This window comes from Lissotriton vulgaris, chromosome 8 (assembly GCF_964263255.1).
Source record: "Lissotriton vulgaris chromosome 8, aLisVul1.2, whole genome shotgun sequence".
In the NCBI taxonomy this organism is placed as follows: Eukaryota; Metazoa; Chordata; class Amphibia; order Caudata; family Salamandridae; genus Lissotriton; species Lissotriton vulgaris.
Window position 1 is genome coordinate 1,418,431,297 of NC_141696.1, and position 24,096 is coordinate 1,418,455,392.

Sequence of the window (24,096 nt, forward strand, 5' to 3'; positions counted from 1 at the left end):
TTTCAGCCAGGGTTTGGTCCCCCTCTATCTCTCTTCTCTTATTCTATTGCCCTGCAGATGAAGTAGTTGAGCCTGCTGCAGATCATCCCTTCCGTCCTCCCTCTAGTAAATGTTACTCCGCTCACTTATTTTATCTCTCCTTCAACATGTCCATCTCAGCATTCAACTAAAAGGAAGAAGGATAAAATTGTCTGTCTGTGGTGTGTTCCCTGTTTGGGCCTGATACATGTGAGGGCTTCAGCCAGGGTTTGGTTCCCTTACATCTCTGTTCTCTTATTTTCCGAGTCACTCCCCACTCCACCCTGGTTGAACTCCATACACTAGTGTTTTAGTTGTTGATTCCATGTCACACATGGATAGACTCCTTTGTAGTTTAACAATCCCTCCAATGGATTACTCCATGTTCCTACTGAGAAAAGATTGATGTATAATGTTCAAACAGCTCCTCCAATTAGTTGTTCTTCGGTTTCTCCCTGATGCTTCTAGAAAGATTCCACATAATAAGCTGAAACCTCCAATCCCTGTATAAATGCCCATGCCACATTTCTTTGTACCCATTTAGTTGGGACACATCTAGTCATCTATAATAAAGAAACAACATAGCTGCTCAGCTATAACAGTTACTACAGTTGAGTTCAGACATCAGAATGCCTGCTGCCAGCAGCCAGTATAAAAGGCAGTTTACCCCATGAAAAAGGAGAGCTGGCTATTCCTTTTAATATATTTTTCTAAAAAGAAAAGGTGAACAGCAATGAAGAGATATTCATGCAAAGGTGTTTATTTTTTCCACACTGTAGGTCATTGCAAGAAAGTTAGAATCTCTAAGTTTCTACACAATTTGTCCACAGCCTTTTTAACCTGACTTGCAATAAACTGATTCTATTATATATATTTTTTTAAATGAGTATGTTCATTTGGTGTGCTTAATTTTGCACTACAGATTTTGCTTTCATACTTCTTATCTGTAATGAACATGAAAGCGCAAGGCACCAAGGCCCAGATAACGAAACATTGTGTGCTGCTTTTGTGTCAAAAATATGAAGCAAACCTGTGCAATTCGTTTTTTTTAATTTACTTTCCATACCAAAACTTTAGTTTCCTCAAAGAAACGCATTGAAGCCCTTAGTTTTGCATTACTCTGCAAAGGTGGGTGTTGCATGGGTTACAGGCATTAAAAAGGAGAAACTCTTATTTCTTCTAACTGTTCCCACTTGGCATGTGTGTTGCACTGCAAAGGGGTTATTGCATGGGTTGTATATGTGTGTTCTCATGCAACCATCCATGTTTTTTGTATGGAAAACCCCTATTTACTTACAATAGTAGGCAAGGTTTTGTGCCAAGAATAATGACATTTTGAAACAGGCATTAAAAGGGGAAATGCTTTTATTTCTCCTAATGTTTTCCACTTTGCATGTGTGCTGCCCTGCACAGCATACATCTGAAGTGAGAGTCTATGCATAGTTTTTTGTACTGAAAATGTGACCTTCCAGTACAAAACATATGCAAGACTCATGCAGATGCCCTTGCAAAATGATATAAATGTGTGTGCATGGCACTCAGCAGCCTGATTGTGCGTTGCCACTAGGAAGAGAGGAGGAGAGTCCCATATCTCTGTAGATATGGTGCTTTTCTCCTCTCTCCTTGTCACACGACACAGTGCAAAAAATGTGGTTGCTGTGGTGCATTTTGTAACATCTTTGATTATATAGGTCCATGGTTTTAAGATGTCTACAGGAAGCAGGATGTTATACTTGTCCTTCGGCTTTGCTTCTCTATATAGCCTGGGAACTCCTTGGAGACTTGCAATATCTTTATAATGAACGGCAGGGAAAATGTAATCCTTTTATTAATACTACTTGTGATTTAACAATGCCTCCAATATACATATGGTCTCTGGTTGGTAGTTGGTCAGAGCTGTATTCTATGTCCATTCTGATGGACATGAACAGTGGGCTCCATCTGGAGTGCATGCAGGTGTGACTGAGTGTTACTTACACCCTCTGCAACACTCCATGTGACATATGCCCACTATGCCATCATATTTGACTTATTTCATTTATAGTCTTTAATTGTTACAGTTTTATATCTCGCAAACTCAACCCGAAGGTATTGGAGTGCTTTACAAGAGCACCAGTTGCTTTAAACAATGTCACATTTGTTTATTTATTTTAGGCACAGAGAGATTGCTTGATTTGCCCGGAATCACAGGAGGTTGAGCTGATGCGGAGACCTGCGTCTACAGCTCATCCTCTACTATTATACCTCACACTCTTCACCTAACCAGTCCAATAAAGGTCTAACCACAAAACCACCCTTTCAACGATGCCCCAAGCAGCTGATGCAAATTGCGTGCTTCAATATCGGTGTCACTGGTATAGAGCAGTATATTACTAATGAAATCAGACTATCCAGAAACGTGATTTAGACCTTGCGAGGGACAGGCTCCTTGCTACGTAAAAAAACAGTACAATTCAATACAATTGTTTTCCAAAGTCTAATTTACATTTTATGAATTCTAATATGTCCCAAACTACGATTGTTTTTATGGTTTAATTTATCTTGAGTCTAGGTTCATTTAAATTTATTGTAGCCCTGCCTTGCGTTTTTAATTCGAAGCTGCAGTTTATGCCATCCTGAAAGTGATTCCCAGCAACACACCTGCATATTAATTTCCAGATGCAATATCAATATGAACTTCTTACTTTTACTCTAGTCCAGGTTGCATGTGTTGTACTTATGTAATGTAATGTAATGTAAATGCCAATTTGTATAGCGCAACAATCGCTCCAAGGAGCATCTAGGCGCCCATGAATTGTACAGTTCCCAGCCACTTATTGGAACACAAATCGTCACCTTCTGAAATTGGAGTGTTTAATTGGAAGAGTAAGTTGCTTTCCTCATTGTCATAACACTAATGCTAAGTATTTTTCTTAAGAAATATTTATTCCTCACTGGAGCACACTTTAGCATACATTCTGTGTTTCTCCAGGGACAAAAAATGTGTGGATTGTACTAAGCATTTCTTTCAAAATCTCATTTTCACCTGCATACTCCCAAGGACATTTGGGGGAGCCAAGCATCATGACGGGGGTGCCGGGCTTTGCTGGACCCCCTTGGCTATGGCCCTGAGTGAAATGCGAAAAGGGTGACGGACCTGACTCAGAAAAAGAACTGCACTGCAAAGAAGGTAGGAATTGAACCAGGCAAGATTAAAGCCACTAAAAAGGTAGTGAACAGTTGCAAACTACTGTAGAAAAACAAAGCAACAAGAATGAGCAAAGTTGGAAGAGTTGAATTTCTTTTTTTTTTTTGCACAATGGTTTGTTACTGAGTGAAAATCAGTTTTGCTAGAAATAGAAGACGGAAGACTAGACTGAAGGGAGAAAAACGTGCCCCCCAAAATAAGTGGAGAATTTAGAATGAACAAGACGGTTGAGGACATATTTAGAAACTGGTGAATTAATTTCACAATTAGTGGGATGGGGATAGATACAGCATTGATTTTGTAATTCATTTTTAGAAAATGATAAAGAAGGGGTTGAACTTCAAGGATCTGTGGAGCACTTTACCGAGAATATTTCATAGTACCAGAAGCATTCAGCATGATGTGCTGTAGACAGACCTGAATGGTGGACGGGGTCAGTTGAAACATTTTTACAGAGACAAGGATGCAAGAGGCAGGGGAGAGGGAACATGTAATTGGGGCAATGCTTGGCAGTACTTCACTGTTACATTACACATTTACAAACTACGAACTTGCATGTATAATTTTGTACACTTATTTACATTGTCAGGCACAAGGAGATGAAGTGATGTGCAGGAATCACATACCTTTTGGTCAGGTTCTGGGGCACCTATTAGATAAGAAGTGTTTGGATCGAAGATCAGCAACCAATCCCCCTAATCTTCTGCCCTCCTTTCCTCCAAATTGGAGGAGCCATTTTTTTTAAAAAACAGGGATTTTTGACAAGTGATAAACAAACAAGAGAATAACATATGCCAAAAGAATAACAAAGACAGACCAAATACGATTCAAAGAGAGGGCAACTGGGGGTGAAGAAACAGGTGTGCGGCAGACCCAATAAGTAGCAACAAGTTCTGTAAAGAAAAAGTATAACACAACATAAAGAACGTGTGAGAGGGCAAGATGGAAGAATCTGATGGAGATGATCTACTTTCAGTGCATCTCAGTTTTCAAAAGAAGTTATGGGTAGAGGAAAGAGAAGGGGCTGGACAAGGTTGTAAGGGTAGAGATTTGAGAGAGTAAACATTTGAAAAAGAAGAATGGAATCAAGATAGTCAGGAATTGATAAAGATTGTGACAATCTATTGAGATCCACAATGATTTGTGGGAAATCAACAGTCCCCATTTATAGCACTTCTTTTGCCTGCTTCAGATAACGTACCCACTTTTCTGAATTGTCCCATTTTATGAGGGTGGCTTCAGAATGACTTGCAAATGGTGACCAGATATGAAAAGCACATCCTCCCATCCTGATGATGACCCTGTTGCAAGATGGACATTGGAGGTGGAAACGTCTTCATACCTTCTCTCGACAGATTAAAAGTAATGTGTATATATTTTTTATGTGATTGTCATTGAGACAACAGACTGGGTCGGTTTTAACTTTATATTTTTAAACAATCATCTCACTGGTTACTGCACAACTCCGCAGGTATATTGACTAGTAGTTAGTGATAATATAAGTTTATTATTTATCAAACCAAACCTTTATGCGGTAAGTAAATATTTCCAATAAATATGCCTATCTTGTTTTGAGGTAATTGTTGCTGAGGGACTTTACAGCATGCACTTTATGAACCGTAAATAAAGGAGTCCCATTTGGGACTTTGCTCTATAATTTGTGACTCTCAGAGTCATTGACCTAAGATACAGCAAGCTGAAATATCAATAAACAATAGATCAACAGTGCTTTGATTGTAATAAAATAGGTGTGGTGGGGATAATCAACACAATTTAGACGCACACAGCATATTTAATTCAGTATCAGAAAAGGGAAATGCTGTGGCAGATTGTATTCATATTCACAGAATGAGCAGAGTTAGAAATATTTCAGCCCTACATTAGCAAAACTAAATAAAGAATTGTGTTTTGAGTTTTCATCTCCACTATGTAAAACAAGTATCGGTGGATCCAGTAAGTATGGCATTAATATGCTAGCAGGCGCAAACAGCATTTGAGCATGCCTTTAAAAAATATATAAATTAGCACACTAAAGGAAAGCCTATTGCCTTTGTTCTTGCAACTGTAGTATGATGACGATGATCTCTCAGCGGCGAAGAGCACCATCAACACCGCGATCCTCCATGTGATCCAGTGTGCAGGGATGCGCCAGTATCTTTGACCCCTCCGGGACTTTCAGACAGCACTGAAAGTTTAGGGGCCGTATGGGGGGAGAGCATGAAAATAAGTGTACGAAAGGGATGGCATAGGGTGAGTGCAAGCTTCTCTGGTGGGGGTTTGTGGTGTGTCACCAAAGTTCACATGTGGGGCGATCAGAGCAGTGGTGGTGATGGAGCTGGGATAATATTATACCAGGACCAGCACACACCAGTAGGCAGAGGCGCAAGGAGAGCCAAATTTCGGGGGGGGGGGCTAAGAATAAATTTCGGGGTGGACTGAACCTTTAATCAGTAGGCAGAGTGGAGCTGCAGGGCCTCCAACAAGGGGTGAAACAACAGTAAGGCCTAATTACCATTCAAATGGTCTTTTAAAGACCTGTTAAACGATCAGGTACGGCTCTGTGTGTGCCCCGGATTTGTCTCATCCCGGGCTGACACACATGACGGGGGGTGGGGGGACCTGGAGCCCGGTGAGTTCAATGGGTGTTGCGCGCCTGCCAGTAGGCATTCAATGTATTTAAAGGAAGACACCGGCCTACCTCTTCACGCTAGTGACAGGTTGCCTAGCGGGACAAGCACTGGCACGCTAAGCTTTCTACAGTTATTTGAATAAATGGCGGCTATGTAAAAAAAAAAATGTAAATGTAAATCCAGTATTTGTAAAGCGCACAGCTACCCGGAGGCATCCCGGCAGTGGGGGCCTTCTGGAAGATTAAGTGAGCTTTTGCCCAGAGTCACAATGTCCTTGTCTGATCTGCCGCTGGTGCCGGGGATCGAACCGTGAGCCCCAGCGTCCGGTGTCAGTCGCCTGGCCGCAGAGCCACACCTCTTCCTATCACATTTTAATTATCTTAATTGAAAGCCCCTTCAAAGCTGGCCACCATTTATAATAAACGTAGACAGCTGTAGATCACTACATGCAGAGGTAGGATGCCTGCCACTGATGTCTGCACTATTCTTCCCAGAAGCACATCCGAAAGACAGAGCACAGACTGGGTGGCGCTAAGAAAGCACTGCCTTAAGCTGCTCCCTCTTCAGGTGCCTTTGAGTTGTCCACCTGTGCTATTGGGAATCGTGGTTTAGTCACTCATCCTAGGTGCATAGATGGAAAAGGCTGGTTGCCTTGTTTTTTTTTTAACTAAATTTACATTTCTTTGTCTCAAGTCTGATGGTGTTCTGGCTGCAGTTGTGCCTATAACTATTGTAGGTATGTATTTTTTGTATATGAAAAGCTTAATCAAAAGGCAGCACAACACGGTCTGGGGTTAGAGTTAATGATTTACTATTGGGAGCATTTTTAGGAGTAGTGGAAGAGTTACCTTTGCTGGCAGCCCTTCTCTACAGCTTTGAGATCTTTTTTCTTGCCACTCAAACTAATTCCTTCCCTGTAATTTAGGGTTCTTTTGATGAACGTGCTGCAAAATACACAATCCTTTGAGGAATGTGAGGGGGCGAGACAACCCTCAAACAAGTTGTGGGAATCGTCTTCCTCCAACAGGAGAGACACTTCACAAATAATGGATGTATTTTGGAAAAAATTACCGAAACATTTCTTTAAGAAAGTGGCCACAAACAAAACATTAAACGATGTCAAATAAAATAGAAATATTTGGAAAATTCCACTCAGAAAAGGGTAACAACCCAGCCCAGATTATGTTCTGAGATCCTTCTCCACAAGCCATAAAATATACTTGAGCTTCTGTCGTAACTTCCGGTACATGGCTGGATGGGATATGGAGGCTGCCGTCTCCTGAAAGTGACAGAGCATCATTTTCATAGTTGACGTTACATGCTGCCTGCCAGGCTTTTCTCAATTAATTTTTCCTAGTTTTGAGTGGTTCTTCCACTTTTCGAACAGTTTTCGGGTCCTGCGCTACAAAGCTGCTTTATGTACCCCTGCATTGCAAATGACAGAACTCGCCTTTTGAATATCTTCAAACTTATAAAACAAAAAAGTGTAGGAACTTGATCTCTAATCTTCGTTACAGTACAAAAGTAGTGTTAATCTGGGCAAATCCATTAATCTCAAAGTGCCATAAAAAGTGAAAACAAGAAACATAATAGTCTTCAAATGTTTAAATATCAGTACATATATACAAAATAAATTCTGCATCAAAACAAGTTCTGGATCCCCAAAAAATAGTGCCCTCCCCCCTCCCCTCTATTCAGCCCTGTGTGTTATTCAAAAACTATCACTGGTGATGCAGTGGGAGGAAATATTACTTCAAGAGATTCCTTGTGAGATTCTTGGAAACTGGTGATTACAAGGCCAGAACGCTGACGAGGAGCCTTCATTTCCTTTCAGTGATAAGAGTTCTGTGATTTGGTGACTGGGCTACCTCTACACACATGAGCTGACTCCTTTATTTTGTCTCACATTTTATTTATTTTGTCGCAATCAGTGGCCAATACAATAAGTAACAGTGAGATTTCTCCCTTTTTTAACATGACCACCAATGTTCATTCATTCACTGATTCTGGTAAAATAATACTTACTTATGCAGCGCAGGGACACCACATTATTAGAGGGGCAGGAGTTACTGTAAAATAAATTTTAAAGAAATTGAAGGTCAATACGTCTCAGAAAGGAATGATAACATTGAAATTAACATATCCAAAATAGACATTTTCTTTAGATATTATATTCTGGTAGATATTTTTCCTCAACGGTCAATTTGCTGATTATCAGTCTGTCAGTCTGTCCAACCACCCAAGCCATATAATCTTAATTGCACAGGTATTTAAGATGGTTTAAAACAGCTTTTACCATGTCCCCAGTTTTCTCATATTTAGTCACTTTTGGAACTATAAAGAACATAAGGAGTCCTTTAGGGATACAAACCTGTGACCCCTTTGGTTACACTCAGATCTCTTATACTTACATAGCTCTAATTTGGCTAGCAACTACTTCAAATTCTTTTCCTTCGGTTAATACATGATTCTGTGGACTTTTTGAGCAGCAGGTATTCCGCTGACGCAGTTGGTCCACAATTAGGGCTATGCTGGAAGCAGGAGCTTCTACAAAACTGGTTGTCCGATTATGAGTGGTAAATCAAGAGAACCCTTCAGTATAGTGTGTATGTGATGTCACCATTATGGCCAGTCTTGCCAGTTGGCCAACTGGCCATTCTGCGGGAGGGCGACTGTAACAAGGCTGGTTTGTAAGGCCAGCGATGCTACTAGGGGACAGAAGGTGGGCAAGAGGTTCTGCTTAATACACAATGAGTTACATTTCAGCTTTCATTCTTCCCCACCCCCGATTGCGAAGTAGTCAATAAGCTATGAAACCTTCTATTCCCTATGGTCGTAGGTCGTAGTTGTGAGTGAGTGTGATAAAAGGGTTGCCAGGAAAATGTAATTCTTATTGGTCGGTGCCAAAAGAAGATCAGAAATTGCATTTCTGTTAATTTAATATTTTTTATAAAAGGAAAAGGATGAAAAAGGAAAACTACTGGTGGAAAAGAAGGTGGGAGTAAATGCAGGACAAAGACAAGGAGCACAACAAAAATACACACTGAAACTAGAGTTTTACTCGCAAAGCAAATGAAGAATCTTCATGGTGGCAACTGAACTGCGCATAACGATATACTCAAAGAAGGGGGAGCTAGAGGTATTTAAAGTGGGTTCGCTCTTCTGCCATGCATAATTATTGAGCAAAAGGGAAGGGGAGCCACATCATTTGAACTAAACACTTAATCGTATCCTCCCACCATCCCTTGAGGGGAAATCCTTACTATTTGTAAAAGGACACTTACCCACTAGCACTATCTGGTGGCAGGCTTCATCACTGAGTCCTCACCCAGACACCTAATCTGTCTGGGTGGGCTTCACCTTCCATCGAAGGGAGCTCTTCTAAGGGATACTCTTGATCGTGCTACAGATAAACATTGTCTCGAGTCCTTTCTTAACAATTTTATTCGGATACAGGGCACTCTGACAAGATTAAAAACCACGGCTGATGCTAATGGGGCATTTTGTGATCTCCTGCATTAAACACAGGTTTACATGTTTCAGCCACCAATTATCAGCCCAACGAAAGGTCTTGTGGCTTTTCTCAGGACCTTCAATGCTAGATCCCCTAAGTTCAACTCCTAGGATTTTTCTTGCATTAGGATTTTAATTGTGTCACATTCCAGACCATTACTTCAAGTCGATAGAATCTATTCTGCTTAAATTTTTGTGGAAGGGTAAGAAATCTCGAATAGCCCTTTCTGCTTTGAAAAAAGATAAATCACTAGGAGGGGTTAAATTTCCTAGTTTCAAATCTTATCATAACGCTTTTTCATTAAAGCAAGCTTTGCGTTGGCTCTCTTCGGACCTCCCTTTTTATCCCCCTCTTTGGCTAAAGCTAGAATCTTCTTTCCTTCATCCTTTTGATTTTAGTGAGGTTCTTTCCTTCACTTCTAACGTAACGTCTCTTCGCTCCCCCATCATCTCCCGTTCTCGTTCTCTTCTTCAACCTTACTTACCATCCTCTTATCCATCTGCTTCCTCCACCCATATCCAACCTATTTGGCATAATAAACTCCTCAAAATTCGTAATCGCTCATTATATTGGAAAACCTGGCATTCTCTTGGTTTAAAATGGATCTCTCAACTTCTTGTGGATAATCAACCTCTTCCTTTTCAGGACCTCCAAAAACAATTCTCGTTGCCCTCCTCTTCTCGTGCACGATATATGTCACTGATTCCCTCTCTTAACCAATACCTTTCTTCACTTCCTACTACAAATTCTATCCCTACAACATATCTTCCTGTTTCCAATGCACTTGATCAGTCCCCTTCTGTTTCTTTTCTCTATAAATCTATTCAATCTTCTACTGATCGTATCAAGTCTAGGGTTGAGTTGGCTTGGGAAAAAGATTTCTCTCAAGTTTGGTCCTTCACTTTATGGGATAACATTTGGGGCCCGATGTAGGTACCAAATACCGGTCGGAAACGGCCGATTTCGGCCGTTTCCGACCGGTATTTGGCCTACTGAGATGTAGGGGACCTTTTTTTGTCCGATTCGGTATTTTACCAATTCGGTAAAATTACCGAACCGGAAAAATACCGAATCGGTAAGTTTACCGATTTTTAAAAATCGGGATGTAGGTGGGACTACTTTCAGTCCCACAGGCCCTTCAGATTCGGTATTTTAACACCCAATCCAATTGGGTGTTAAATTACCGAATCCAGGTGTGCATGCACATGTGTGCATGCACACCTATGCCATGTGACAGGCAGACATGCCCTTAGGGCATGTCTGTGTGCCACATGGCACACAAGCCAGTATTGGGGGTGCTAGAGGGTGTCAAAGTGACACCCCCTGCACCCTTGCAGAAATCGGTAATTACCGAATCGATAAATACCGATTCGGTAATGCCCATTGATTCCTATGGGCTTCAATGCCCATAGGAATCAATGGGCATTACTGATTCGGTATTTACCGAATCGGTAAATACCGATTCCTTCCGATTCGGTAATTTTTAAAATAATATTACCTACATCTGCCCTTCTCTTTTTTACCACTTCTTAAATACCGATTCGGTATGAATCGGTATTTATGAAGTGGTAAAAAAGATTTACCTACATCGGGCCCTTGGTCAAAAATTCATAGTACCTCCAGAGCTGCTAACACTACCCAAACCTTATTTTTTGTTTATAATCGCACATTATTTACTCCATTACTTCAGTCATCGTTTTCCTCAGACACTCCCTCCACTTGTTGGTCCTGTTCCTGCTCTTCAGCTGATTTGAAGCATATGTTGTTCGATAGTCCTCCCATTTTTCGTTTTTGGCAACTGGTATGATCCCAGTTTCAAAAGATTTTTAATTTTTGTTTTTCCTTTTCCATTGTTAACATTTTTCTAGGTTCTCTTTCTCCTATTTTTGTCAATTCGTCCCATAACCATAAATTAATTGATCTTTTGATAGCCATTGCCTTACACCATATTACATCTCATTGGAAACAAGCTAATGACGTTTCCTTCAATGCTTGGTGGATGCAGTCTGTTTTAATCATCGTCTGGACACTAATTTTGTTTCCCCCATTTCCCTCGCAATCAAACGTGATCTTTTATGGCTTCCCCTCACCGAGTATTTATCCAGAGTTGCCCAGATCCCACCTACTTCTCAAGTCCGCACTGTTGATACTCATCTGTACTACTTGTTCGAACCCTTGTATTTGTATTTTGACTTTGAAAGTGAATTACTTGATTGTTTATGACATCACTTCAATGTACTGTTAACATGATGGATGTATCTGCGTATACATGCTCCCCTCCTCTGTAAAGCGCTCTGATATCTGCGAAGATCTTGTTCGCGCTATATAAAACTTTCAAAATAAATAAATAAATAAGTCCAAAAACCACCGTGATTGCATTTCTTAATTGCATTTAATTTTTCATATCACTTATGTGTTTTATTCTACAGGTTATACCTCATTCCCCTTGTGTTCATGAGCATTATCGTTTGCCATATTTTATGTATAGATTTATTAATCAATTCTACTTTTTTGTAAGAGAGATTTCTTGTTTTTTGTAACTTATGATTGTTTCTTCATTTTCTGTCTTTGCTTCTTTATACTTTAATAAACTTCAAATTAAAAAAGGATTTTAATTGTGCATAGGACAGAGTTAAGGCGGAGGGCAGATGGTTTTCAATACAGCTTTTGAGGAAGGCAATAACCAAAAAGAAGGCGGAGAAGATTCAATCTGTTTCAGGAGAAAAGGGGCTAGGACAAGAATTTCAGGTATAGAAACATTGAGTTTTGCATATGTTTTGAAGAGGGTAGTGAACTGGGGACATCCTGGGGGACTCCACCCGTCACCAAGTTTGGAGTGGAGGTTAACTCTACTACTCTGACTACGTGGGAATGGGCATGTTTTTAAATCAACTTTATTCATTTTTGCAAATTAGAAGAACCATTTGACAGACATAATGGCAAAATGATTATGTGCAATAGAAGTACTATTTAAGATAGACTAAAATAAGGTTTTCTAGAGCTGAAGCATTCAGCATGTAAGAGTTTACACACTGCAATCATGTGTTTTAACAAACCGATGTAAACTTGAGGCCACAGGAGAGGGGAATTATACAGGCAGACCCCAATTGATTGATCCAGAACTCCCAGCCGTAATAGGGGGGTAACTTGATTAGTCTGTTCCATTTTACTGGAATTCTAATATATGATCGTGATTCAGGGATGGAGAGTAATGTCATTTCTCAGGGCAGTCATGGGATTTCAGGCTGAGGGTGCTAAATATTGTCTCTCGTTGTGTCCAACAGTAGTACCACCCAACTTGCATTTGTGTGAAGTGGGGTGCCCATGTATGTGTTTCCGATCTTCATTCCTGAAAAGTCTTCGTAGCGGTTGACTGCAATTTCATGAAATGGCCCTGCTGGCTATCAAAAAGGCCAGGTCAATGAATCTGTTATTGTATTAAACTGCCATGATATAGGACATCAGGTCTAAAAGTCCAGCCTAAAAGCATAGTCTGGACTGCTAGGAATATTTCTATCAGTCAAAGTCTGTGACTGCTCCAACTTTAGACTAGAAAAACTGTATTATCGGGTAGCACCAAACCATGTAGACTAAGGTAGTCATTTCGGGAAACATCTATTACAACGCAGGCATTACAACATAGTGCCTTTACAACGCAGTCATTACCACGACTGCGACGTTGCCACAAGCTCCTTTACAATGCAACTCATTACAGGTACTTGCTTTAGGGAACTGGTGTTGGATTTCTACTGATGCAACGACTGGCGTTGGAATAGTAGTTTAAACTATTCCAAAGTCCAGAGCTTCCCTAAAGCAAGTCGTTGTAATGACTTGCGTTGTAATGAAACTTGTGGTAATGGTACAGTCGTGGTACTGACTGTGTTGTTAAGCCACGCGTTCTTTTGGCATGCGTGGTAACAGATGCTATTCAGTCATCTCTTCCATGCATCTAGAGCGGGATTGTGGAACCATCGGGGACATGTTGTGCAATCGTTTGTTGCCAGCCATGTGCGCAAGTAATTAAACTGCAAGAGTTTACATTTTTCTTTTATAGTATGATTTAGAGGGGAATCCTAGGCTCGGTCTGATAAGTAATTGCCTGTGTGGGGGAAGACACAACTTTTTTGATCCATTTAGTAAGGACAGCATATGTAAATCTACATTACTCAATGGTTTAGAGGAATCACAGCCCCAAGTGGATTTTGCCTCAATGGTTAGCAATATAGGAGTCAGTAACTACACCCAGCTGGTAATCCATATTCTACCGGGATGCCTGAGAAATCAGGAAGCACCCCAGCACTATATAAGTTCTGCACTTGAACACCAGAGAGGCAGCTCAAGGAGTACACTATTGTGAGACCTTGTTTCTTGAGATATCTCTTCCAGAAGTACCTAGCTACTCTCACCATCATTGGACATTCTGATCTTGGGTATTATGACTTGAGCTTCAGCTACACTATGTGCTTCTCACATTGTGCGCATGTACCTAGACTAAGACTGCTGTCCGGTCGGATGCCAGTGTGATACCTACTGGAGGTTAGTTTACCAATTAGTGGTTTATCTCTGCCTGGAACCTAAACAGTCACCAGGCTGGCTGTGGAATGCTCCTTCACTAAAGCGACAGTATTTATATTCCCCATCGCTGGAGCATGGGGGTGAAGTTACTATCAGGGTAGTACACAGGATCTTTGGGAGAACCAGGTCTGCTGAGAGAGCACTGGCAGGATGATGGGGGGAAGTTAGTTACATAAATCTACACCATTTTCAATATTTAAAAATGCAATGGGAGGAGAAGACAGCAGTAGTCACATAGAGAATTCTGGAACCTATTAGTGGCATGCTCACCTTAAATAGGGCTCGGTCATGGGCTTTCTTTGAAGTAGGCATGCCCCATTCACAGCCTGGCTCCGTCAGTACAGACAGTGACCTGACCCCAGACCTAGTTTGAGTAGTCCTCTTGCTGGGATGGAAGGAAATATCTCATTGCCATAGACCAGCTCATGCCATCTTTTAAGACCCTAAAATAAATTTGTATTTGGATTTTCTGCAGTGAAAATGAGAGAGAGTACGACAAATGAGGACTGAAATGGCATGTGTAAACATCTTAAGACAGGTTTATGTTTTATCACCAATTACCTGCCAGTTGCTACTATACAAGCATCTCTCAGGCAAGATACCTCAGAAGACAAGTGGAAATGGAGAAAGGACAAAATGAGTATTAGCCGCTGGAAGCATCTGTGGTTGGGAAGGACTGGGGCCTACATGCTTTCCATTGTAACCAATGACTGGAAGTGCTCTTAAGGGTCAGGCCAACAGGCCTTCCCTGGATCATATAAGACAAGAAGGGAAACTTTTTGAAGAACCAGCGGACCAGTAGACTTGGAGGCGCCCTCACTGCAAAGAGTGGTTGAGTTTGCCTCCCACTGCTGCTGGTGTCATGGCATCTTGAAAGCTCTTCCTTATATTGGGAGCTTGAGCAGAGGCCAGGGTGAAGAACTTGAGCATTCATGAAAAGCTGTGACATAGGCAAAAGTAAGCCTTTGGAGTACCAGGAGAAGGTTACCAGAGGAAGGTGAGGCCTTGATGATAAAGGTGTCCTGGGTCATCCTGCTCAGAGCTTTTTGGAGCTGGAAAAGCAGTCTAAGAAGCTGGACATCTCGCAAAAGTAATCCAGCTTTGTGGAGCGCTGCCCTGTTATGACTCTCCATCTCCCCCTGTAGGAGGATTCAAACATTCTTAGTCAGGAGCAGGAAAAGGTGGTAGGTAACGTTATCCAGGTAGCAAAGCAACTATGATTGCTATGTTTTTCATGTTTGCTCTGAGCTTTTTGTGCTAAAAGACGAAGCTTGAGTGGGCATGGGAATTTAGTGCATCATGAAGATCAGAGTCCTTGACCCGCTAGAGAATTTTGACTTCTTTATTTGTAGAAGGTAAATCTGTTGAGTAGGTTGGACCACTAGACTATAACTAACCATGCTCACCCTTGCCCATTGACCAACATTCATGCTTTGTTGTTTCTTGAGGCTTTTTGTTACTTAGACTTCAAAAATCAATTTGTGGTTGCCCTGATCTGATTTTTTAAGCGTGCTTTTGGTGTGTTTATTAAACATTCCTTCGCATTACTGAATATTTTGAGGGATTTTGCTGATTGATTACTTGCTGTTAATGTTCCTTCTTAAATACTTAACACGTAGTTTTCAGAGGAAAATTCTTTTGATTTGTGAAACCACATTTATGTGTAAACCTAGGTTTTCTCAATGAAAATATATTTAGCTAGCATGGCACTGGATTACTAACTTTGTTGGAGCACACACAAAGCTCTCCACTCTACTTAATAATCAAGAATCGTATTTCTGCATGTCAGTGAATAGAGATAATTGGCATTATGTCCTCACACAGTATTTCAAATTTGTGCTACTTATTCTGGAGTCAACTTTTCATAGTTTTTTAGTGTGGCACAAATATGACTGCATGTTGTAAACTCAGTAAGTTTCTTCAACTGGGCGACCCTTTTGTCACAGGCTCAGGTAAAGAATGCTCCTCAGAACTGCTGTTTACTGAAGTATTGGAATATTTAATTTGGTCCCCTTAAAATGTGCACACAAGTGGGGTGTATAGAGTACACAACTAACACAAAACAGACAAATTTCTCTGTTTGAAAAAACTGCCCTCACTCACATATCGAAGTATGTGACATGCTTCATCATTGGGCCTGCTTACAAAACGCCCTGGTGTAGCCACACTCAGGGCGGAGCATAAGGGAGGGGGAAAAATAATAAATTCCACACCACAAGACGTACAACCGAATAAACTCAACACATACAACACGTAACAAAAATTGTGGTGAAAGACTGTGAAAGACACCCTGTGGTTGAAACTGATAGTGCAACAAAAGGTGCAGTTCAAGGAAAGTGATTTAAACTGATTAAGGGTGCCAACTAAAAAAAGGGTTACTTTATTAGACGTTCCTTGGAACCCCTATCAGGATTAAAAGTAAAAAAAGGATGGGAAATGTCTTATAGAGGAAGTGAGGTTCCTCAAGACTTCCCTCCTACCACTGCTGAAGTCAACATGTTTCGACCGTTAAGATTGTGCCTCAAAAGGACACCCCGGTCTTCGTCAGGACTGTCGCAATCAGCGATCTGTAGGCCCTCCCGTAATTCTGTTACTGGACCCCCAGAACAGAGCAGGTCTTCTGGATCCGTACTCTTCTAAGTCACGTGTGGAGACTGATCCCAATTGTGTGGGAAAACACTCACTGGAAGGAAGCGAGAAGAGGTGATAAAAACACCATTTATCACAATCACTCTCTTCCTAACCCCCATCTAATTCCAGCATTTAGTTTATCGTGATAGTAATAATGTGTTGAAAGAATATATCCAAACTAAAGCAGTGTCAATAACCCTGCTTTGCTTCTAACCCGGTCCTAGACACTGTCCTCTCGGGATTTAAAGCATCAACCAATCGTTCACCCATTGTAACGATACCTTAAAAAGCCAAATACTGCGTGCATCCACTGCCACTTTCTGTACCCCCATACCCCCCAACACACACACACCAACCTCTCATAAGCATATTACTCGTGGTAATTGGCTCGGGTAAGTGTGCCCCTCTGTAATACTCACCGAGTTTATGAATTTCATAAACCCGAAGATGGTGTCCGGCAAGAGGGTCTCCCAAGAACACAATCTGGAAAAGAGTGAATCGGGAAGCTATGTTATCATGTACAGCCTCACACCCGGTAACTCATCAGCAGTCCAAAATAGCCAATTACAGCTGCAGACCAATGGGTCCCATCAAAGGGCCCCTGTTGTCACCATCTGCCCATGAGACCACCCCTTTACCAATCTCCTTACTGTTCCGAGGGCTCGCCCTGTCGTGTCTGCCTGTCAACCGGAACATTGCGCAGGTGGTGTTTGCGGCGTTCGGGCGATATTTAAGCAAGAGCTGGGCTATTCCTCCGCTGCAAAATCATGGCATCCCACGTGATCTGAGCGTAGGTGTCATGACGTCAGGCACAATGCGTGTGATACGCTTAGGGGCGCTGGGAGTTGTAGTAAAATCATACACAAAAGGTGTTTATATCCAAGGACGGCCCCTTCAAGATCGTACTTAGCCTACACTTGCGCCATTATTCAAAAACTCGGATATATACCACAGAATCTTGCCTCATTCTCACATGGAAAACTTTTCTGGACAATACAATCAGTAAATCTTGCTTCAATGATTGTCTGCGTGGGACTGGTGTAAATTCCCCTATCAGACATGCATATCAGAATGATCCTATGTCCTGCGTGTGATGTTCTCAATAAATTCCTGTTTTGGGGGGGTCCCCCTGGTGGTACGTACCCGTCCATCTGAATATAGTTGTTATAATACAGATGCACAAGAGGAGAGTAGATGTCACAGTATGTCACAGTTGAAACTCCATGACACCGGCCATGAACATAGAGACACCTCTCTTCTCCTTCAGACGGAGCCAAAATCTGAAAGACCTCCTCATACATACTAGACCCAGGGACCTGGGGATAGCAAGGGAGACCACCACGATGGCAGGCCTGCCTAAACTGATGGGACACACACGATGTGGTGCATGTAGTAACACTAATCCATAGATCTAGGACTCCGAACACCCTGGGAACAGAGATCTCACACTAACTGTAACTCCCAGGTGGTGATTTACCTGATAACCTGCCCATGTCAGAAAATGTATGTGGGGATGACCAGTAGGAAGGTGCGACAAAACAAATACAAAACTTACAGCACACTTTCATGAAACGGGACACAGTATAGAAGATCTAAGATGGACCGTGATAGAGAGGGTCTTACCGGGTAGACATCAAGCAGAGGGCCAGAGGGTGTTACTCCAACGAGAACAGAGATGGGTGTATCGCCTTAAGAGTCATCTGGTGGGACTAAATGATGAGATTCCGTGGTAGTCACTGGGTAGAAAGTAGACAGTCTTTATTGAAATAAGACTAGTATCATGGAGGCCTTTCACAAACAAACTGAGATAATTAATCTATCCCATGTCCTGTGTGCACTGGGATTATACTAAATATGTGTATGTGCACTTGGATCATATTAACCATGTCCAAGCATACTATCACGCAATACTGAAGGTACGTCCTCTGTATAAGGGCTACCATGAAACAACACCTGTAGGGTATGGGCCCACTGGGGATTGCATTCTAGATCATTGTGGTTTGTGCCAGAGTCCCTTGACAACGGGAAAAGAGTATGTCTGGTATGATGTAGGGAGGGCCAGTGTCATGGAGTTTCAACTGTGATATACTGTGACATCTACTCTCCTCTTGTGCATCTGTATTATAACAACTATATTCAGATGGACGGGTACGTACCACCAGGGGGATCCCCCAAAGCAGGAATTTATTGTGAACATCACACGCAGGACATAGGATTATTCTGATATGCATGTCTGATAGGGGAATTTACACCAGTCCCATGCAGACAATCATTGAAGCAAGATTTACTGATTGTATTGTCCAGAAAAGTTTTCCATGCGAGAATGAGGCAAGATTCTGTGGTATATATCCGAGTTTTTGAATAATGGCGCAAGTGTAGGCTAAGTACGATCTTGAATGGGCCCGTCATTGGATATAATCACCTTTGTGTATGATTTTACTACAACTCCCAGCGCCCCTAAGCGTATCACACGCATTGCGCCGGACGTCATGACACCCACGCTCGGATCACGTGGGACGCCATGATTTTGCAGCGGAGGAATAGCCCAGCTCTTACTTAAATATCGCCCGAAAGCCGCGAACACCACCTGCGCGGTGTTCCGGTTGACAGGCAGACACGACAGGGCGAGCCCTCGGAACAGTAAGGAGATTGGTAAAGGGGTGGTCTCATGGGCAGAGAGTGACAAGAGGGGCCCTTTGATGGGACCCATTGGTCCGCGGCTGTAATTGGCTATTTTGGACTGCTGATGAGTTACCGGGTGTGAGGAAGTACATGATAACATAGCCTCCCGCTTCACTCTTTTCCAGATTGTGTTCTTGGGAGACCCTCCTGCCGGACACCACTTCGGGTTTATGAAATTCATAAACTCGGTGAGTATTACAGAGGGGCACACTTACCCGAGCCAATTACCACGAGTAATATGCTTATGAGAGGTTGGTGTGTGTGTGTGTGTGTGTGTGTGTGTGTGTGTGTGTGTAGGGGGCATGGGGGTACAGAAAGTGGCAGTGGATGCAGGCAGTATTTGGCTTTTTAAGGTATCATTACAATGGGTGAACGATTGGTTGATGCTTTAAATCCCGAGGTGACAGTGTCTAGGACCGGGTTAGAAGCAGAGCAAGGTTATTGACACTGCTTTAGTTTGGATATATTCTTTTAACACATTATTACTATCATGATAAACTAAATGCTGGAATTCGATGGGGGTTAAGAAGAGAGTGATTGTGATAAATGGTGTTTTTATCACCTCTTCTCGCTTCCTTCCAGTGAGTGTTTTCCCGCACTTTGGGATCAGTCTCCACACGTGACTTAGAAGAGTACAGATGCAGAAGACCTGCTCTGTTCTGGGGGTCTAGCAACCGAATTACGGGAGGGCCTACAGTGGCGCTGATTGCGACAGTCCTGACGGAGACAGGGGTGACCTTTTGAGGCACAATCTTAACGGTCGAAACATGTTGACTTTATCAGTGGTAGGAGGGAAGTCTTGAGGAACCTCACTTCCTCTATAAGACATTTCCCATCCTTTTTTTACTTTTAATCCTAATAGAGGTTCCAAGGAACGTCTAATAAATTAACCCTTTTTTTAGTTGGCACCCTTAATCAGTTTTATTCACTTTCCTTGAACTATCAGTTTCAACCACAGGGTGTCTTGCACAGTCTTTCACCACAATTTTTGTTAGGTGTTGTATGTGTTGAGTTTATTCGGTTGTACGTCTTGTGGTGTGGAATTTATTATTTTTCCCCCTCCCTTATGCTTCGCCCTGAGTGTGGCTACACCAGGGCGTTTTGTAAGCAGGTCCGATGATGAAGCATGTCACATACTTCGATATATGAGTGAGGGCAGTTTTTTCAAACAGAGAAATTTGTCTGTTTTGTGTTTGTTGTGTACTCTATACACCCCCTCTTGTGTGCACATTTAAGATCATTTGGGGGCCTGGGGTGGTAGAGTCTTAACATTAATGGCCCTCTCCCCTTCTTCGTGTTGAGTAGCCCCTTAAAATGTGCTCATAAATCATGTTAATTTTTAGCCAATACATTTGTAAAATGTGATTTAAAATAAACTGGATTTAATTTTTCCAAAATATTCTGTAGGTCACAGAAAGCTACAGCTTTGGTGGTCATTACCCATGTAATGTAAACACACACTATAATTATGTTACAAGCAACAGTCCAAATACTTCTCTAAGGTACCACAGGGTAAAATGAGTATGTAGTCACATTGTGATTCGAACGACTGTCCACTAGTAAGCATTCTTCATCATAACATCAATTAGGCACTGTGAATGGTGAGCTTACTTGAGAGGATTATCACTAATTTGTGAAAACACAAATCAACTCTCTATAAAATGACACAGTTGTCGGTTCGTTCTCCATTCTAGTTTGACTTACTTGACGGCAGCTTCTCGCGATACGCGACACGTACGTGGAGAAGTGAGGAAGTACCAACAGTGAGGTGCGGCAATCGAGGCGAACGACTGAGCGGGAGTCCGGAGCCTTGAGGTCCAGAAGGAACAGTGTCATATTATTTATATTGAGCTTTACTGCCAAAATGGTTCGTTTGCCACCGTTACTTGTGGCTTGCTTACTTGCTCGTTTGTCGATCACACGATACTCGCTTGCCGCCTGGTAGCTCCTTCAATGGATGGAGCAGCTAGTATGCACTAGCTGCTCCATCCATTGAAGGAGCTACCATCCGGTAGTTGCGGCTATGCTCAGTGGAGCCGAGGAGGGCACGGAGGTTCTCTCTTGTTCAGCCCCTGTCCCAGCCCATCACCTGCCCCTGTGCCCACATCTTTCACCACCACAGGATTTTAATCTGGACTTGGAGAGGATATAGTGCAGCTTGCACACTGTGGCTCCCCCCGTCCTCTCTTCCCTTCAATACATCCATTCTATGTTCCTTGTCCTCCTTGACGATGGAAACTCAAAAGTAGCTTATGCTAACATTAACGCGGGAGAGCAAGCGGGCAAAAGCCCAGAGGACCCCAAGAGTCCGGGGTTGTGCTGCTTGAGTTCTCAAAAGCACTGTTGCACAGACAGGATTGACTGGAACAGCAAAGAAAAACAGGAACAACAGGAAATAGCTCGGAAATCAGGACAAATGGGATAGAAAGAAGAGCAATGAGATAATTACAATAATTGGAGGGAAGAAAAAGAGTACTGAGAGCATCAGTGCGAGCATCAGGGCCAATGACATTGCCGGAATTCAAAATATCAGGGGGCAAGTGTAGAGGACTGAAACCCATTGCTCACCACAGGCCTTCTACTTGTGCAAGTTTACCAAATGTAAATGTAAATGTAAATGTAAATGTAGTATACTTGTAAAGCGCACAGCTGCCCCAGCAACAGGGCGTCCCGGCACTGTATAACGCTGTGGAACCCTTCCTGGCTCTCCCTGTGAGATGCCCCTACTGGGCACCCCCAAGGTGAAGCCAGGCATCCCAGCGTTGTTGGGGCCGTTGTGGAGATTAAGCAAGCTATTGCCCAGAGTTGCAGCGTGGGACCCATGATTAGAGTAGGAGCTGAGGCGAGAATTATCGAGTCCGCGGACATTGAGCTGAAGACCCTGCCGCATCGGGAATTGAACCCTGGTCCTGGGCCTGATCTCTGCTTCAGGGTCTGCCACTTCTAACCAGTGAGCCACACTTCTCCACAGACAGCAAGATCGGACTGAAACAAAGAGCAGAGAGCAAGCCAATAAAACAATAAATAACCTTTTAGCAAATCAACCAAACTAACAAAACAATCCAAAAAAACAATAAAACAACAAAATGGCAAAATAGTAAAATAGCAAAAGCGAAAAGCAAAAACATTTTCCTATGTCATTATTACCACAGGCATTGCATCAAATATTCTCACTCCTCAGATGTGAGAAACAAGGGAGATACTAAAGGCAAAAAATACCCAGGCTTATCAAAAGTGTATGAATAATTTTACAGAAAGTTTGGAGGTTCCCAAACCACTGGATGCATGGTTTAATGTGTCCACAGAAAGTGTATCCCACAAGAAACTAGGGATTTAATCACCCACATCCAACACATGGGGAAACAGGAGTTGGCCAGGTCTGCCAGGGGGCACAGTGAACACAGTCAAGCGCAAGGCAGTCAAAGTCAAAGTCAGTTCCAACCGCCATAAGGACTGCATCACGAATTGGATAAAGCTTCCTCAATTAGCATTATTGGAACCAGTAAATTCTAAAAAAAAAAAAGCATAAAGAAAGTTTCTTATAAACCGATCCCAAAACATCTATCAATGATTCAATCTTTATTCATTACTAGAAGTTCTGACCAAATATACACCATAACAACCAACTATTGCAACAGTAAAAGCCACTCTACTTCACCCGCAGTCTCACATGAAGGGCACCGAGTTCAAGCACCTGAATTGTCGCTCTGGCAACTTAATGCATCAAAAGCACCACGTGCTCAAGTAGCAGAAGAAGCAAAGATACCAAGAAAAGCAATAGAAAAAGCAACACAAGACCAGATATTCCTGGAAACACTTCCGGAAACATTATCCTATTCTAAAATTGGTCTTGACTTGAATAGATCAAAAGCGGTACAAAAGGGGGTGGCAATGGACGGAGCATCTGAACCAATCAAACACTCACACCCAGTCAAAAGATCTGGGTTTAATCCATCACCGTTCTTTAGCCCACTCTGCCACCCCAGTTCAGACATGGCTATATGCAAATCAGTCTGACCCTGCGCCTCATGGGAACAGTCCAGCCCGAACTGCCAAGCCATGCCTCCCGTGGACCGGAAACAAGCTTCCGAGGACCGGTTTCTGGCATTCCAGCCGTCTTCAGCCCGGCTTGCTTGAATCCCGTGGCAAAGTGAGCAAGGGACTCACGTCTGAGCATACCCTGCCACACTTATGGCGGCCAAAAGAGGTACAAAAGGGGGTGGTAATGGACGGAGCATCTGAACTTTTGTACCGCTTTTGAATAGATCAAAGTCATGGGAGTCCTTAGGATCCACTTTATTAATTGTTGAAATCGCAGAACCTTTTCTTTCATTACCTTCTGGTCAAGTTAACCTTGCAGGTTCGATGTGCGACTCAAACGCTATGGTGTATGCATCAAAATGCACAAACCCGGCATCAACAAAAGAGTCCTCGTTGCAAATGCTATTCTCCCCAACTCTCACAGCTGAAATTCAATCATTTACCCCGATAAACAGTGCCAGGATTCATCTATTCTACTGAATGCAGAGTCTCCTGCACATGAAAACCCAGGTAGCAACAGGGTGGATTTCCAGCTGCGAAGTATAACATCTGACGATTATGATTTGTGAGACAAAAAACAACAACTATATGTATTTCATGAGACAGGTGATCAACCCATGGTTCAAGGATCAAATGAGTTCCTAATGGACCAAACAATACGGAGTATCATGAAGGTAATTTGCAGATGCGATCACAATGCAGTCCTTAAAACTTGACAGCCATAGATGTACCCAAACTGAGCAAGGAGTCTATTCCAATACCATTCATCGCAGACAACATAGTGCAATGGCCAGAACAGAGCTATAGTGCACCGTTTT

The 24,096-nt window shown here is 42.3% G+C and overlaps 1 protein-coding gene across 3 annotated transcripts in view; it reads right to left on the reverse strand.

The window, feature by feature from the left end:
* TMPRSS2 (transmembrane serine protease 2) overlaps nt 1–24,096 on the reverse strand; it is a 306,146-nt gene that overhangs the window by 63,414 nt on the left and 218,636 nt on the right. For all 3 annotated transcript variants that reach the window (XM_086935437.1, XM_086935438.1, XM_086935439.1), the window contains one exon: nt 7,861–7,904. In XM_086935437.1, coding sequence (XP_086791563.1) covers nt 7,861–7,904 — 44 coding nt within the window. The remainder of the gene's footprint in view (nt 1–7,860; nt 7,905–24,096) is intronic.